This window comes from Lepeophtheirus salmonis, chromosome 5 (genome assembly GCF_016086655.4).
Source record: "Lepeophtheirus salmonis chromosome 5, UVic_Lsal_1.4, whole genome shotgun sequence".
NCBI classification, from domain to species: Eukaryota; Metazoa; Arthropoda; class Copepoda; order Siphonostomatoida; family Caligidae; genus Lepeophtheirus; species Lepeophtheirus salmonis.
Genome location: NC_052135.2, coordinates 20,068,436 through 20,088,014, shown reverse-complemented (window position 1 = coordinate 20,088,014; position 19,579 = coordinate 20,068,436). Strand labels below are relative to the sequence as shown.

Genomic DNA, 19,579 nt, shown 5'->3' with positions numbered 1-19,579 from the left:
AAGTTCGGGAATTATGCTCATTAAAATATGTAGATTGAAATAGGGTAGGTTTTTTGGAGGAGGGTTGATCAGCTTTTTTGAATTTTGAAAACGGGATATTTGTAGTAGGATAATCAATTTGTGTCAAATATGAACTCAAAAGAGTGGGTCTTGGATGTTGTTCTTCAATGCATATACCCCATGCGTCATATTTAAGTTTACACTTCAAGAAATGCTCACAATTCAAGTTTTGATTCTTGCATTATATTCTAATAACAATTTGCAATTCTTTTTATTTATAAATATCGGTTGTATCTTCAAAGACACCTAAATAGAATCCAAAAGAGTTTTTGTTCTGGAAATGCTTGCGCGCTGGAAGGTCCCAAAGGATATTGCAAATGACCTCAGGATCAGCTGGAAGGCCGTGTATGGCATTACAAAACCAATTGAAACCCAAGGAACAGTCGCTAGAAACTCTGAGTAAGTTCGGAAACGAACAGTAAGAACAAGGCCATTATAATGTATATCAGAAACTGCTGGCTAGAAATCTAGTGAGGAAGATTTTGAGGGTTGACTTGGGAGCAAAATCAAGAGCAAGGAGGAAGAAATATCTCATTACGATGGGCACAAAGGAGAAGAGGTTGTACAGAGTTAAAGTTCTTTTGAATGTGGCCAAAAACATATTCCATCTAGGGAAAGGTCAAAGTAGCTGTCTGCAACACGCCTCACGGTTCAGAGATATCTTTGGATTTTGCCATCAAGGCTGAATTGACTGACTTTTCAGAAGTCTATGTACATCTGACGGTTTTTGCGGATCCATCAGGAATGGGGTGGAGGGCGTCATTGAGGCTGAGAGAAGCCAAATTGAATTAAAAATGGTTGAATTTAGTTATATTTCACTGAAAATAAACTTAATTTTGTTCTCACTGTCTTCAAGAACCAGTTTTAGCTAAAGTTTGAAAACAATCTTCAGTATAAACTGAAATGTGACGCATGCGGTACATTTTTAAAATGTATATATATATATATAAGTTATTGATTTTTATTGTGAGGATGATTAGCTCCGTTCAATCTATCGTAAAGACAAGATTATTCAACTTAGTTGTATGAAGAGTTTATTAGGCTGTGATGATTGTTAATAATTATTATGGTATAAAAAGAAAAGTATTATTACTTATCTCTTTATGTATAAAAATACTACGATATTTAGCAGAAAATACAAAATTTGACTTGTGGGATCTATAAATTGTTTTTCTCCATAAGATCAAAAATTAAAATTTTTGATTAATGATTATAGGTTAAAAATATCACTGAAGTTTCTCCAGGAATCAAATTTCTTGCCGTAATTGGATTTATAAAATCCACAAAATATTTTACTGAATTGGAGAACAAGGAGAAAATTGTTCTAAGATTTGGCCTACAATAGATTTCATAGTATTACGAATTTCCTATTGTAACCCCCCCTCCAATTCCCCCCTAATCATCAATTTCGAAAAAGTTGAATTTGAGCCACAACTCTTAGATATAATACATATATCATGACGTAATCTTATCACTCAACATTTTCTCCAAAAGGAGATGGAAGAAATATTCTTTCCGATAGCTGTTTGACAGTTCTTTAATTAATAAGTAAGGAATTGTTCACAGCTTAATGATAGAACTAATTTGACATGAGCTTTGTTTACTTATTAGTATATTATTTACATACCCTAGCATAGTGGCTCTATCTTGTATTTATTATTGTTTATTAGTATAATAATTTATTTATAACGACAACTTAGTACATATATCTTACGGATATTGATGTTTTTTTTAGTTCGTTCATGACCTTTTTCCTTAAAAAATCAATGTTTTTTTTTTGTAAGAGTACCATGTAATTAACTTTATTGTATTTTGCAACCTTTTGTTTCTTCGAAAAAAATAATGGTAAAACTAATTGGTATTAGTCGGACAATTCTTCTCCACAACTATTTAATAGTTATTCAATAATTGTCGGGAATTGTTGGGAATTTTGTATAAATGAGGTAAGGCCGTGCAAACTAACATTAAAATATCGTGCCCTTACACTTGGGCGGAAACCTTTGTATCCAATCAATTTTACCAAACGGATACATTCCCGAATGACCACTTTACCGAATTGAGATTGGACGATAAACTTATACACCAGAAGGAGCAAAATTGTCTGCAATAAGCAATGCAGATTATAGTCACCCACAAAATCCAAACATCGATAGCTGACAGCAAAATAGACTGTATATTTTTGTGTTAGCGAGGATACGTCGGGATTTATTGGGTTATTCTCATGATTTTTGTCACATCGGTTCTGAAAACGGTTCGAGCCAACTGTTCAAGTATTTTCATAAAGAAATTAGTAGACACTCAATTATTGCAATTTGTGGCAAATAATTAAACATTTTGTCGTTTCAAATTGGAGTAGAGAATGGGAATCATATTGACATAGTATTCAACATGAATAATCACCAAACATATTTAGTACTTTTTGGGCAAAGTGTCCTAAAAATATATATGTTAGATAGAAGTCGTTGATATTTTGGGGATACACCAGTGTTACTAGTAGTAGAAAAATGAGCAGAAAACTAATTTCACAATAGTAGCAAATATACAACATACAATACACATTAATGTATTCCCTTTGCATACGGAATTCTAAAGGATTTACTTCATTTAATCCTATTTAGTTGCTTATTTCAAGTATAGCTTGCCATGAATTTCTTTTATTTGGTGCTGCTACTTAAGTCGTTTGTCTCAACCTACAATAAAACGCTTATATAAATGTATATATAAACTCATAATCTTTTGATTCTAAAAATAGTTTAAGATGAATAACTAAATAACGATGTAGGTAAAACATATGAGTAAGAAGGACTCCACACTTTTTATTTATTTAAAAAAAAGGTTCTTTGAGGCATTTTTATAGCTATTCCCTCCCTTTTCAAAATGGTTAACGCCACTCCTTTAAACATGCAAGGTTTTTTTTTGATTAATTAAAAAGGTAATAATTATGTTGTAAGGGGTAGTGCATATATGTATCTACGAGTACTAGTGTTAAGACCCGGCCCAAGATTTTTTTTTCGGTGCCGTCTTAAATGATTTTTTATAGAACGATTTGGACCGATATTTCCTGCCAGACCACAATCTCAGACATTGGAGGGGAATTTAATCGTCTTCAAATCGTGGACTGACTTTTTTGGTCTCTATCTATTGTCCGATTTTCTCCCTATCCATCTGATGTATGATTTAAAAAATATGATTCATGCAACACATATAAATTCTTATAACGTTTTTATGCCAATGTTCACAATTTTGAAACACATACACACACACAAAAAAAAAACAACAACAAAAAGACAAAAAACTGACGCCATTAACAGTTCATCTATCTAATCTTTCAAATGTTGTTTTAGACTTTTCCCTTAAAATGATCATTTCTTATTTAAAAAAAATGGAAAACAAGTATTGAACTATATCGCATGCAGCTTGTACACTTGTCTCCTCTTTGTATAACAATCGATCTTTACTTTCATTCAAAAGTATTTCAGTTTAGCTCAAACTTTATATTTATTTATTTTTTACCAAACGGAAGAATTTTGGACTATGCCCATTCAACATATCGTAAAAGAAAAAAAAACAATTTAAGAACCAGTCTAATCTACATAACACATACCTAGTTGCCTATATTTACAAAGAGTCTTTTATAAAAGGAAGACATGTTCATTTAATAATATGTCGCTTGTTTGTAGTGAAATTGAATGACGAGGAAAGCAAAGCATTTAGTTCAATGCAAAAGTTTTTTGAAGAAGGAGTTACGTAAGTCAATTTTGCTCAATTTTAACAATTACAATACTTTGTAGTTTTTTAAAGGTGTGTATTAGGGTTTATCATTTCTCAGTAAATTGTAGTTGAGCGGGAGCCCGGGAAATATCGGGACTCTGCCAGCAAATAACTAATAGTATGAAATTTAAATATTTCTTTTTATATTTTAATAATTAATTTTAAGCTAGTCCTACCGATATATATTCTCAATTCCTTAGCTTTTCATTTTAATTATTATCACTAATAGTATGCCGATTGGTTTTTAGAACCTGCAGATTCCGCTTTTAATGAACTCTGTAACCTGATTAAATAGTAAACGATGAACAAACTAATTTTCGGTGGAACTGGATATTCTATATTTGTGAAATACACAACCCGACCCAAGAGGTAAAAAGTCAGCTTGCGCATCGCTGGAATCCATGTAACTCTTTTTATAGAAATATGAGACATCTATCGGAAATGTCACATCTCATACTCCTTTAAAAACACATTATATTCCGAATGTGATTCGTCAATAAGTATTTAAGGAATTATTTATAGTTTAATGAAATTTTTTGTAGGGGTAAAACCCCGACAAATACCGGGCAAACGGCATCCTGTGATATAAGTTCTAGTGTGTATGTAAATATAGGAAAGGTTCAAAAAAACAAAAAAACATTTCTATTGTTAATTGTATGTAATTATCCCATACTTTGCAATTGATTATATTTATCTCATTTATCTTGGAGATCCTCAACTTGGGTTAACTACATGCTATGTACATTGTACCAATAGTAATATCTTCATCGTAGAATACATTCAGAAAGGGTGTGTACTAATACTTTTGTAAATCATTTGTTTCAATGATGTCAGCTTGAAAATGAAAAAAAAAAAAAAAAGGTAATAATAATGTTCAACTTTGCATAATAAGATATGTGCTGTTGTCTATCTTAATCTGTTATATTATATTTATATGTCGTGTACAAGTTATAACTTGTATAAAGAAATTGCCCAAGTTACAATTCAAAAATAAAATTAAGAGTATAAACTTTAAATGAGCATAATGCAATAATTGAATATTCATTAGATGATCAATATAATAAGTGTGTTATTTTTGACTTTTTTAATGAATATTACTAGGGTTGTATCAGTCCTTAATATTGAACTTAAAATCGGAACCGTTCCGCATTCTATTCTTGTTATTTTGTCGATGAAAAACGTCCAGAATTTTAAATTGCTCTCTACTTGGCATAATTTTCACTAATACTATTGTAAAGTGTCTAAGTTTAATAATGAATTAGTTTAGTAAAACGTTACAAATCTGTAGAACACGTTAATATTTTACCCTTGTTCTTAATGTAGGGTTAATTAATCTCTAAATTAGGTATTTAAAATTATAGAAAATTGATTTATGACAGGAACATCCGCAGGGGGTGGGCTGGAGGGGCATTTACCCTCCCCAAGCTGAGGAATTTTGGGGTTTTACAAGAAAATTTAATATATCAAGCTCAATTTTATAATTTTTTTCCAAAAAATTTAATTTTTGGAGTTTTTTTGCATTAAAAACCATATATAACCCTACGGATGTCCCTGTATGATGACGCCATATTTCAAGCGACAGCTGACTTTTTAAGCTTTCGAATGAGCTATTACAATTGCTTCTATCATTTCTGTAAACAAAAATGGAAGCAAAAAGAAATCAGATTTGCTGCTTTGATTTGCACCTGCCACAGCACAGCTGAAGTTGTCAAGATTTGTTGGTATCGAGAAGCACACAGTCTACAGGGTGAGAAAAGTTATGCAAGAGGGGAGAAAGTTTTATAATTGAGCTGAGTAGTGGAAGGCCGGCCAAACTGAACCAAGAAGTGGCAAAGAAGGCGTTAGTGGCCAAGAAACAAGTCTATGGCTAAATTTGCAAAAAAAAAAAATAAGTGGCTCCCTCCAAAGCGATCAAGACAACCGGGAAAAGGTCCACGAGGTACGTGAACGACCATTAATGGTTCGATAGCAACAAGACGTCCTTTTGGAGCGGGGGCCAAACGCCTGAAGCATCATGACAACCGTGTAATCTTCTTCTCGGATAAAAAAACATTCATTGTCGACACCGTCTTCAACATGTAGAACAATAGGGTTGTTTGCTTTGAATACACTTCTGAAGACCTCTGCTACGTATCCAAGATAGATGGGCAGGTGCCCCATCCTGCTGGACGACGTAGGACACCTTACCCGACTACTTGGTGATCTTGAAGACCAACGTACTCCAGTAGGTCCTCAAGATCACCAAGAACTCGGACAAAACGTCCTACGTCCTCCAGCAGAATGGGGCACCCGCCCGCACAGCCAAAGTAGTGCAAGCCAGAATGGAAGAGAACATGGAGTTTTGCCCCAAGAACTTGTGGGCACCTCAAATCCCCGACTTGAATCCTTTGGATTACTTTATCTGGTCACAAGTCCAGTGTAAGGCCTGTAAATCACACCACAGCAATGTCACCGGCCTGAAGTCCTCCGTGGAGAAGGAGTGGAAGCTCATGAGATGGGACTACATTGCCAGAGTGTGCTCCCCCTTCCATGGCCACTTGAAGACCGTTATTGAGAGCAATGGAGGCCAAATTCACAAATAACATCTGTCGTTGTGTGCTTAATAAATAACTGTATGTAATCTATCACGTATGACTTAATTGAGACTCAGGAGGAGCAAAAGTTTACTCACATTGATTAGTGATAATTTGCAAGAAGACTCGGTAGCTAAAACTCACCAATTAATTATTATATATATCCCGTAGCACATTATAAAGTACAAACAACCATTGTTATATTACTTTTTGTTAAATACTATAAAAATGCATTATTTTAAAAGTTCAATACTATGCGCTTAAAAATAACCTTTGAATCTTAAATATAATTAATATATTTTTTTTTAAATCACAAGCTGATAGAAAAAGGAAGACCATGTTTGAAATCTGGGGACCAAATTCTACTTAGGTGCTCATATTTAGGTCTTGTGCATATTTGGTGTTGAACAGTTTAATTAGTTCATTATAAAAATGGCTGATGTTATAACAATAATTAAATAAAACGTTATAAGACGTAAAAATTGCAAATTGTACAAGTTGCAATTTTCCAACTTGTACATATATACGAGTATAAACTATTTACGAACTCTTCTTTTCTTTTACATTTCGAAAGTAAAATGAGAAGAATATCTGGATCTCATTAGTTAATAATAAATACTGTTAAATTTGAGTATTTCTTTTTATATTTTGAAGAAAAAATAATACATTTTAAGCTAGACTTACTCAAATAAACTCAATTCTCATTTTCTACATTTTTAGCAGCATAATCACTTTAAGTGTGCAGGTTGTTTTTTTTTGTAATCCGTAACTGAATCCAATCAGCAACAAAAAACAACTGATAAACGAGCTTAATTTTTGAATTACTATGAAATACAAAACTCGTCTCACGGGCTAAATTTTAATCTATATAAATTTAATAAAATTTGTCTCTCTGTGGAGGCCTTATTTTTGAGGGTACAATTAATATTTGAGAACTGCAGGACGACATACTTGATCTAAGAAAAGCCAATGTAGCAACGAGCGTGAGTAGCTACAGCTCAGCACGTCATATTACAAATAAAAGAAAAGGGTGTACATATTATGTATATTATTTAAACAAAGTTTGTCTATCTTTTTGTCTGTATGTCGACACCTAATAACTTCCAGGAATGTTTTTACCCCCGCTAGTACAAAATAAAATCTAAATATATAGACCCTTCAAAATTAATTGTAATAGAGTGATCCGATAGATTGAGTATCACCGATGAGCTATCTTTTTTACGGCAGGATCCTTACAAATCTTGTTTTAATATTGAATACAGGAGCATAATAATAAAATATTATATGCTTATCTTTGATCAACCCTTTACTACCAATCAATAAGAAATCTTTGACCCAATTTTGGATCGCAGCCCACCTATAAAGAATCCTTTCTCTAAGACGTATGTACATAAAAGAGAGATTGTGTATGTGGGTTTTTGTGTAGATGTCCTTTATATGTTCCCACACCATTGAAACTAGGAGGCTGACATTTTGCAAGGGTCCCTATTTTGAGCTTGACAGGCTAAGACTGGGTTGTCGATTTTTGGGAAGTTCATATAAGGGGGCTTATGATATACCTAAAAACTGTTTTTTGGAGCTCAAGGATACTAGAGTTAAGTTATTTATCAATAAGTGTTAGGTGTTTTAAAAGTAACTATACGGATTACTATGTTTTCTAAATTTATTCAAAATAAAAAAGTTATAGGCAAAAAAAGAAATCGGTGAAAATTGCAATTTCGTTCTTTTCAGATGCATAAAAATGAACATCAAATGAAATATGGGATGAGTAAATTGAATAAAAGTTTGTAGGCCTGGAGATTCGTTTGTATATAAATTTGCCGAATAAAAATTGATGTTTAACTGAAATATCTGTCATTTTCTGAATATTTTTTTCTCTCTTTTTTTTCCATTTTTTCATTAAACGTCTATTTTCAGTTTTTTAAGAAAAAAATACACTAGATTATGCTTTTTTCACAAAAAATACCAACGCTTAATCTTTAAATGGTGTATTTTCAATTCTCAGAACATTTTATTACATAATTTTTGTAATATTTGCAAAATTGAACCAGTTATGAAGTGTTTTTTTTGCAAGTACGAAAGAATACTGGTAGGTTTGTGTTCCTTTTTCAATTTCAATAAATGTTATTAACTATTTTTTTGGGAAATTAGTGTAAAAAGTTTTTTTGTAGTTTTCTTCGCAAATTTCGATTGGGGAATTTTTTGAAGTAAATAAAAATGCACTTCTCATCTAGACAATTTTTCAGATGCATACATATATGCTGGTATGTTATTCGAACATAGGATTTTGATATAGTGTGAAAAATCCAAGAGAATAAGAATTAGAATTATCAGGATCTTTTTCGACAACTATGAAACATTCATATCATAATTATTAGTATATAGAGTTATTTTCTGAATATTTTTTATTTTTCTCAATTAATTTGACCATTTTTAATTTGATTTCCCTCTTCCTCCTTGGCCCGAGCAATGCCGGGTAATCCTTAGCCAGTAATATTATATATCTACAAAAAAGTCAGATATATGCATTCCATATGCGAAAGAAGCCATGAGGAACGGGGGTTAGGACTCCCCTGATGCACTATTTTGTATGGAATTAAAAAATATATTTAAATAATTCTCATATTATAAGATAGTTAGTTAAATGTAGGATTTCCCGGGACCAGTAATATTCTGGGAATTTACTGTAGATGTAAGGTCGTAATCACCGGGGGGTGCTGCGTGAGTCATTCATAGTTGTTACAATCAGGCTCCCCAATACAAAACTTTACGTCTGTGAGGTGTATAACTCCGAGAAATCCCGGGAACTCGGGAGAGAATCCCATATATATATATATCATGAACTTATTGAAATATGCCCACTTAAGAGTTTGTTTTTTTAAAGCAAATAATAAATACCCGAAATGTTATTTTAAAGTACAAACATAGTTCTACTACATACAACAACGCTTACATAGTAATGTTGGCATGATTCCCCTTATTTTCTGCTCTAATTTATTATGACAGAGGAAAGAAAGTAAGGATTGAATCTATCACATACAATTATGTTGTGTGTACATTGAAGAAACATATGGAAAAACAATAAATCTAAATTGCGAAATAATCATCAACACATTTTCTATGAAGTGATGTATCCTTTCTCCATAAAAAATAAAGTGTACTTTCAAACAAAATGTTTTTAAAGTATTCGGTATTCCTTTCATTCTGGCCTCTCTACATAATATATTTTTAATAGAGCGTTTTCATTGACGTCATAAATTACATCATAATTGAAGGCGACGCCATCTTAGGGCCTTGTAGTGGATATCTTTACTACACAAAACGGATAAATTCCTAATAAATCTAGATAAAACTTCATCAAATTTTTTTTATCAATAAAAAAAAATCTTAAAACACCCACATTGAATAGGTACTATTTGATGCCTACAAAAAAAATTGATATTTGAATTAAATCAAAGTACAATTTAATAAAAATGCTTACAATTAGTTTAAGTTAATAGATTGATTAGGAACAATAAAGGGTAGATTAACTAATTGGGCCTAAATATCTTATTCTTTCCATTGTAATAGTTAATTTATCAATTTACAATATGAAAATTAGATTGTATAACAATGTGATAACATATTTTTAATACATTTTAGGGTCTCATATATACTAAAACTGGGCAATAGAGGGATATATTTTTAATAGACAGTAATGCTTAAGTCCTTTTATTTGTTGGTCCCATTTTGACAAACAATAGTTCACTATTATTCTTAATGTTAATTAATAAAAGGAGTGTCATTGCCATAAAACTTGGTTGTGCAGGCCCCCAAACTGGTCGGCATCAAGAATGCTGACATCATATGAAAAATGCTCTATTCCTCCTCAGCCCCCTTTGATGGTGTTATGATTGTGAAGGACAAATACTTTTATGGTTAGGGATTTAACTATGATCACGAATGTAGCTCACAAGGTACACAAAGAAATACAAGGTTATGCAATCATGTAATCGGGCTTGGCTGAATTTTCAATTTGATGTACCGTACCAACTACTGCACAAGACATACAGAATTTGACGACATAGAGTATACCAGTTGTACTCTAACAGTAACAGTCAAAGAAGGTTTTATATAGTTACTCTTGGTTATAGTTATACTCTTTGACGTAACTATTAAAAAGCGTGATAGAAGTCAAACATAAGTAGGAAAAGCGTTATTGTATAACCTTGTATTTCTATTTTTCTTGGCTTCATTAAACGCTGTTATGTTCTCTAAATTTCTTACCTATTTTCTCAAATGTGAGACTTTGTAATATGTATAAGCATGTATGTAAAAAATCTACAAAATTTGAGTGGCCATAACATAAAAATACTATACTTTCTTATTTTTTCCTTAAACTTAATCATACATAATATGTTTAAATTTGTGTTATTCACATCAAAAGTTTTAATTTGATAGCAAACACGACTAGCTTCTAGGAAAATCACAAAGTGTTAAAGAGAATATTTGTAGTGCCCACAACACTTATGTACTTAAAGCAAGTTTTGTTAAAAAAAGTTTTTCTCATTTCAAAAATTATGATAACTTGGAATAGGCATTCATTGATGCATGTGACTTTTAATAGATTTTATGATGCTGATGAATGGACAAGGGATTAATGTTGTACAAATTCATTTAACTTCTGTCGCTGGAATTTTAAGGCCATAAAAATAATAATACGAATCCCCAACCGTAGCCTGAGTGACTTTTTTCTTATGCCCTTTCATGATATTTATAGAACTCACTATGTACCTCCATCATCCTGATTACATCATTGATAAATGTTTCTGATAATCACACAACTATTTCACTATCAACTCAATGTCAATTATTTTTATACATTTTTCATCTGGATGGAAATTGTTTGTTTTTATGTGGATTTGATATAAGTGTTTAATACGAACTATGAAGGAAATATGCATCGTATTTAAAAAATGTATTTTGCATATTTATGAAAAATGGGTTAAGGTTGACTGATAATTCGATAGATAATGGGCAGTTAATGTCCCTTCTATCTCTTTTTCTTTTTCTTAAGTTCAATAATAGATAAACAATTTGTTCGGTTAAGTCGTTTCATTTTTAAAATTAAGTATTTGGAATACTTAAATCAAATATAAATATATATTAAATGGAATGGGATGTTGATCCCTTAAAGAAATTCCATACCTAATTTATTTCCATATATATAGGTATCCATTATATATTATTAAAGTTAAGTTTCTCTTTATGTGGACGCCTCATATTGGCGTACACCTTATATATCTTATACCTGTAGAATTACTGAGTATTAGAAATACAAATCTAGCAACAAATATGAGTAGCTAAGGCTGAGCGCGTCATATTTAAAAAATAAATATATAATAATAGCAAAAAAAAATAGTCAGTTAAACGTTGAATTCTAAAGAATTGATATTAAAAAGGTTTTATATTTCTTTAATTCAAGACAGAAAATCTAAAATATTCTTTAAAAAGAAGTTTTATGTATCCGTGTCAACAAATTTGAATATTTTCCTAGAATTTATACTTAATATTTTTTAAATTTTCTTTCAAATAATTATTATTTTTAAATACATGCTTAATTCAAAACTTGAGTGTCATTATTCATAAATATAAAAAAAGGTGAACCTTTTCCAACTGACCATACAATGAATGTGGGTAACAAAGATGTAGAAACACTTTGTGCTATAGTTTAAAACATATAATTCCAAACAATACCGGATACTCCCGCTAGTTTGTTATAGGTATGTCCAAAAAGGAAAAATAATCAAATGTTAGTTGGTAACAGTAACAATCTTCAGCTCTCCGGATTACAACAGTCCAATATATCTGCGGAAGCAAATACCCAGAATGTTGAGGGACATTACTATAACAAGGAATACTTTATACATACAACATGTAATATTTTTTACCCTTCCTTTCTTTGACCAATTACGGGCAGCGTTCTTCTTTTATTTTATTAGTAACCCATACATGTTGTATCTCTTCAACTTTTTAAATGCAACTTATGAGCTCCCCATGTACAAAATATTATTTTTTTGATCATCTAAAAAAGTATTCTATTTTTATTGATAGATGTAATATCCTCGATCAATTAAGTACTGTTTCTAATATATATATATATATATTTTGTACCAATAAATTATTATAAATTCCCAACTCATTCTCGACCAATATGATGTAGGCCAGAAAGGGTCTTCTCTGGTATTGTTCTACCATATATAATATATATACTTACGTTCACATACAATACATAGATTCGTTGTCTTAAACATTGGTATTCATTTGATTTTTAAATTCCAAAAAGGAAAGTAATTATATATATACGAGTATATATATATATATATATATATAAAGATAAAAAAAAATCAAAGGGTGAGAATAGAAGCGTTCAGATCCATTAATCTTTCATCTCCTTTTATGGGTTCGGACTCTACTGCGATATTTGCCAAATAATGATGAAATGATTCCATATTCTGAGTATATACTTTGCTCGAGAGCATATCTCCTCTAGAAAAAAAGGATGATTCATGTTGAGATCTACTTACGAGTACTTACCTATAATAAATAATATCAGATCCTATGTATCAAATATAAAGAAAAAGTTATTTTGCTGTGAAGATTTCATCTTGAAAGTTTCTTTATTACAAAAAGTTACTCGAAATTGGAGGAGAATTAAATCAATAACTTCAATTGAATGGATATATTGAATGTTTAATAGTCTAGCGTTGTGTCAGTCAGAACATTTTCTATCTATTCCAGTCCTATCATCACTTGGGACTGTTTTTCCTAAAGACTTATAATTTACGCATCATATAGGTATATTAAATTAACAATTCATAAACTATGGATGTAACAATATTAAAATTTTGATATCCCACCAGTACCACCTAAATCTTAAGGATTTGCAGAGGCTCCGCAGGGGATAATTGCTTAACTAGTAATTATGACTGATTTTAGCACCTATTTTTTTTCATTTTTTAAAGGGAGTGTTGAGAGATAGATAACATCGTGGAGACGAAAGAGATGGAAAAAAAGGATGAGAGTTCTTATTTATCTATGTACATTGTACATTGTTTAATGAAAAATATGACTCAGCTGGTTATCTTGACTTATAAAATGCCCATAATATTTGTTAAATATATGCATCATAAATCATACGAATGATATACGGAAACAAGGAATTTGTTACCTAACACAACAGCCCCCCCCCCCTTCTTTCCCCCTAATGCAGTATTTCAAGTCATGCCTGCGTACCTTCCTATTACAATAACCGTACCCACAATCGCACATTCAACAAGCTTCTTTATTGATATGATAGGACAGAAGGGAATAATACCTTAAAAGGAAATTAAAGGCTATAAATAACAATCGTGTACAATTATTGTACAATAAGCAGATAATTTTAGAACGAACAAAACAAGGAGCATCATTGGCTATTAGACTTCCCGTTTCTTATGTAGATATATTATTTCTGCTGGGGACGATCAAATAACTGATTTTGGCAAAGTTAGATGCCACTCAAATGGAATTTTTGTGTCTAAATTGGTTATTTCTAGTCCTATTGTACATCTCAAATATGATGATGCTATGAGTAAAAAAAATATAGTATTCGGTTTTAATAATTTAACAGGTCTAAGATTTCCTCAATGATGTGCTGTATCCTTGTTTTATCAAAGACTAGCGGGGGATTTCTCTATCGCTCGTTGTTTCATTAGGGTTTATAACTCTTGCTCTTATCGAACGTTATCTCTCAATTTCAAGGCGTTGATCTGTAGTTTAATCAGACACTTTTGATATTTTTTAACAGAGTTTATCATTCTCAAAACAAGGAAATAATAAATCATTGAGCACACCTTATTTTAAATTATTAAAAACGAGGAACACAATGTTTTTAACTGCTAAAAAGTATAATTTTTGACTCTTATGGTATATTTGGGACGGTAAATGAGGTCTAAAATTTCCATTTTTTTCTTATTTTAAAATGGACTGTACTATGTCAAAAATTACCTGAGAAGCCTCAATCTTTGCCAAAATTAGATTTTTGATTCTAGTCAGCAGAAAAGGTGTATCTTTGGCGAAAAAAAAAGTGAACTCGAAAACGGGACAATCTACTAATGTTTATGCATCAAAGGAAGTAACACAATACCTAATACAAAGTAAAATAATGAACATGCTTATTTCAAAATAAAAATAAATTTATCAAAAATAATAATTAATTATAAGACAATTCCGGACTGAAATGCGTATTCTTTTAATTTGCAGCTTTTGAGTGAATGAACATTGAACATACTTCCAGAGGATTCAAGCTATACATTTGTAGTATTTTTGTGTTATTTTTTATTCTTGAGAGGAGTAAGAAGAAAATTGTATAAACTAAAAATACTTTTGACATCTCTACAATACAAATAGAAAAAAGGATTGTATGATGTGAGAAAAATTGAATAGAAAAATCATAAGAGAACCCATACCCGGCTTACAAACAACACTTAATGTACATGGATATGAAACATTTAACCATATTTTTACTCTCTTTCCTTTGCGTGGTGGAAATATCATTCGGCTCCTTACATTCAAAGGATCTTTGTGAGGTCGAGGGATGTTCTTGCAGTGATGATAGACTTGAAGTATACTGTAAATGTCCACATAAAGAGGTAGATAGCTACATCATTCAGTCACTCATCAAATAATAATTATCCATCTATCTATTTCAGGTCATCCGAATTGGTGATCCTCAACACTCGGCTGGAGTTTCTACTCCTCCGGAGTCAACTCGCAAATTGATGATTGATGAGTGCCATCATGTTGAAATCATGTCTCAAGCCTTTAACAAACTTCATTATATTCGTAATGTTACATTGAATAAAGCTCATAGCATCGTCATTCATCCTCGGATTTTCAACTCTAGACAATCTCAGATTGGCTCTTCACTCCCATTGGAAAACTTCAAAATCTCAAATGTAATTTTTTTATTTTATAGGATTTACTTTAAAAGGTTTTGGTCCATATCGGGGAAGGGGAAGGTTCTAATCAATTGCTTATCTGTTCCACAAATAATAATAAGGCACAAAGCTACCTATTTTTCAACTTGGTATATTTTATCAATTAATTAAATATGGTGTAAGGTTCTATCCTATGGATCAAACGATTATTTAAAAAAAATTCCATAAGCGGTTGCTTAAATTTAATGCATTACTCGTCAAGTGGTTTTAGCGGTCTTCGACCAAATGGGATCTTGGTGGTATTTTTACCTCCACCGAACAACCACTCTCAATTCTATCTCGCTAGCCCTTCAACCATCGTCGTACTCCCCCAAAAAAAAGCAACAACAACAACAACAACAACAACAACCAACACCCCATAAATATCTGCAAAATGGCGCTTGTGTACTAAGTTGTCGTAATACACAAATAAGTATATCAACTACTAATACAATATAATAAACTCAAGGTGGCACCACTATCGTCGGGTTTGTAAAAAAATGATGTATTAATAAGTAAGCAACGCTTATGCTCAAATTAATCGAAATTTTCTGCTACAAAAATTGCAGTTTTATTATTTGAAAAATTATGATTACATCCTAGATTTTTAAATCATGTAACTCACCTTAGCTAAAATTTGGAATGCTCATCCTTTTATGTTGGCCTAGGTATATAATACTACACACATGTAAGTGAAGGTTTATGTGCTCCCGCTACAAATGGGGTGGAAGAACTGAGAAATTACGACAATGACATAACATAAATTCAAAAGGTCATTTGTTGATCATTTTTCATATTTTTATGGAAAAAAGTATTTATTAGATTTAAATCGTCAAAAATATACCTATTTTAAAAATCAGGCCTATGAAATTCATAAATCACAGTTTTTATTATACTATTTAATTCAAATATTAAACCTATCACAGGCCTCTTTTTTCTGTATAGATATACATTCGACTATTAAATCTAATAAATGGATGTTTTTTTCATAAAAATATGACAAATGGCCTTTTGAACTTATTATTTGTCATGTTATTTGTACATTTTAAATATTGATGGTGTTTTTAACTTTTATGGTGGGTACCACATTTATCATACATGTACACGTATATTTTTGGAACAGACCCATAGACAATTTATTTTTAAGAAATTTGTATATTATAATCTTAAAACCTCAACAACTCTATTTTTCAAAATAAAGAAATTTTGTGATGTAAAATGTTTTTTATATGGGTGTCAGAAAATGACATGATAAATTAAATTTTAGAAGGACGAGAATTACTACCATTGCATTTTCTCTAATCCAAACAAGAAACATTTTAAATCACAGAACCTATTTATTTATTTTCGAAATGGAAAGTTCTTAGTAATAAATTGTGTCTGCACGCACGAAAGATGTGGTAACTAGAGTTTCTCTCCCTAAATTTCTTTTTTCCCGGGATTTATCGCTGTTTTATACATAAAAAATAATTTCAGGGAAATTCCGTATTTAATTGTTATTAATGTAAGCTTTATTTATTAATAAATACTTGATAATACCTAAATGATGTCCATCCAAGTACCAAAATGTTTCGAATGATTAAATTTTACATCAAAAACATCAACATATATTCATATAATGCACGTTGGATAAATTAAACAACGAAATAAGGACTAGGAATAAATCACAAAAACTCACACACTATTTATGTGCAAGTAAATGATTTGTAAACTATTTCTTATCCAGAGTTTTTATATTTCTATGTGACGGATCAAATAGTGTTGCAGAATTAAAAAGATCACACTTTGTAATAGTGGTCCAAATAAAGGAATGATAAGAATGAGACTGCTTTAAAATTTCTTTTTTTCTCCCTCAGTTGGGAAAAGAGCTGATGTTCATACTAAATATGAACAGAGGCAAATACTGTACCTCTAAAAATACATTAATCAATTTACTCACCAAATGAAATTGCATGACAAATTATACAATTTATATTATTATATCAGAATTTCATTAAACCACTTGGAGCAATGCAGTGTTTCATGTTAAATTTATAGCAAATAAGAAGATTATTAATTTTGATAAAAGATTAACTAAAATAAATAAATGTGCAGAACAATCTCAACTGATAACAACATATTTATAAATATCAGTGAGTCTATATTTGGAACTAAAATTCATATAAAATGTACATTTTAAATCATAAAAATACTCGTAACGACACGCAATGAAACATTTTATTCACGGATATTTTGTTTTTAATATTCAACACAACCTTTTATAATTTCTTATAGGTACGAAATTTAGAAGTAAGGCGACATAGCTTCGAAGGAATTGAAATATACGGAACATTTTCTCTTAATAATGTCCTTCTCAAAAGTGTTCCATCCCTATCCTTTAGTTTTGATCTAGTAAATGAATTTGAGATCATTGGATCAAGAATACATCGGATATCAATGTGGGGAATAAAATTACCAAAATGTCACGAATTTCGATCCACAGAGAAGACACAATATTTTAGTCTTTCATCTCATGCGCTTTTTATGTCTTGTCAAAATTTTTTACTATTACGAAATGTATTTGGAAGTCTTCATGATGCATCCATGAATGTTTCATATCGCTATGCAGAAATAAGAAAGAATACATTTGAGACAATCACTGGGAAGCCATTTATCAATTTAAGACATAATTCACCTGTATGCTTTTCTTTTTCTGTCTATCAAAAATACCATTAAATAAAATTTGTCCATTTTCAGGATGGGAGCTTCATATTCCGTGAGAATAAATTTCGAGTTGACTCCTCCCTACCGGAAGATGCTTTATCCATGCCTAACTTTGATGGATCCGTTGACTCCTATATCGACAGCAATCACTTTGTATGTGATTGTGATAAATTAGCATGGCTCATATACTCAACCAAAGAGGCCTTTACACAAGAGAGCAAAGAAGTACCTACTTCCATATTTCTGAAGGAATTAGTTAAATCCTCTGGGAAATGTTTGAATTGTGATTTGAGAGGATGTAGTTTGGGAAAAAAGGAATTTAGAGATTTCTTAAAAAATATTGAGGTATCAAAAACGTCAGAGGGTTACACATGCTCTAAGGAGGCAACAAAAATAAAGGAAATCAAAGAAACAACACCAGTTTCAGTAGAAATAACGCCAGTACCAGTATATATAACACAAAATCCTTTTGATCATGAATACGAGGAGCTTCTGGAAAAAGAGGAAAAGGAAGTAATGAAGGTGTCTAGGTTTGGAAATGTTCAATCTATTCAAAATCCCGAATCTAAAAGGTTTAATGTGGATATGGTAGGATTTGAGGAGGAAGATATTGATCATGGAGAAGATAGTGATTCTGACGACATTGGTGATGATTATGTTCATAATAATGATGTCGATCATATTGAAGCGAATAAAGGGGGATTGATTGACTTACCAGTTGACGGCGGTGGATCTCCAAATATCAGTCCATCAATTACTCTGTTTACACTAATGATCATGTACCATTTATGTAGGCGGCAACACCAACTGAGACTCTGAGGAATACTTTATACATAAAACTTAGTTATAACCTTTAATAGACATTAAAAGAGTTGTTATATTTGTTAATCCATCCTGTTTTATTTGATTCGAAGTTGTGTGTTTCTCTATTACACATATATAATTAAATATGTATCCATTATGTACTATGTAATAACATTTCAGAAAAACTTAAATAATTACATTTGTTATATTATTAAATATGGATAGCACATCGAAGTTATTCCATAATTAGACTTTTATGTAATATGTTTGTATAAATCTGCAAAATTAATGCTTTGGATTGAATTAATTTTTTTTTCTCATTAGGTTAACGATCGAAGGATTATTATTTAATAAAAATATTGAGTTCCTAAAAAAATATTATTAATAATATTATTTATATAAATATATATATTAATCTCTTATTTTATATCTATAAAAAAACCCATGTATATATACAATATTTATACTTTATTGGTCTTATGTTTAAAACTTTACGTACGTTACCTTAAGCTGAGACTTTTATTATTTCCACCCTTAAAAATGGATTCCTTAACATCTGGATAGACACAGGCTACGCAACCTCATTATTAGAACTTTTAAAATAAATAATAAATAATTATTCCTCTATTAAATAATAGTTGTAGAAGAGAAGAATTAATTCTTGTTAAA

At 30.9% G+C, this 19,579-nt stretch overlaps 1 protein-coding gene across 4 annotated transcripts in view; it reads left to right on the top strand.

Moving 5' to 3' along the window:
- Positions 1 to 19,286, top strand: part of LOC121117699 (uncharacterized) — a 34,637-nt gene extending 15,351 nt beyond the window's left edge. Inside the window, exons 1-6 of one of the 4 annotated variants that reach the window (XM_071888350.1) lie at positions 3,751 to 3,807; positions 4,080 to 4,331; positions 14,688 to 15,076; positions 15,137 to 15,382; positions 17,678 to 18,079; positions 18,140 to 19,286. In XM_071888350.1, the coding sequence (XP_071744451.1) occupies positions 14,915 to 15,076; positions 15,137 to 15,382; positions 17,678 to 18,079; positions 18,140 to 18,925 (1,596 nt within the window). In that variant the 5' untranslated portion in view covers positions 3,751 to 3,807; positions 4,080 to 4,331; positions 14,688 to 14,914 and the 3' untranslated portion in view covers positions 18,926 to 19,286. Of the gene's footprint in view, positions 1 to 3,741; positions 3,808 to 3,999; positions 4,332 to 14,687; positions 15,077 to 15,136; positions 15,383 to 17,677; positions 18,080 to 18,139 lie in introns of those variants that run through there. The other 3 variants (XM_040712178.2, XM_040712177.2, XM_040712176.2) reach the window with 3 other exon arrangements.
- Positions 19,287 to 19,579: the final 293 nt, after the last annotated feature.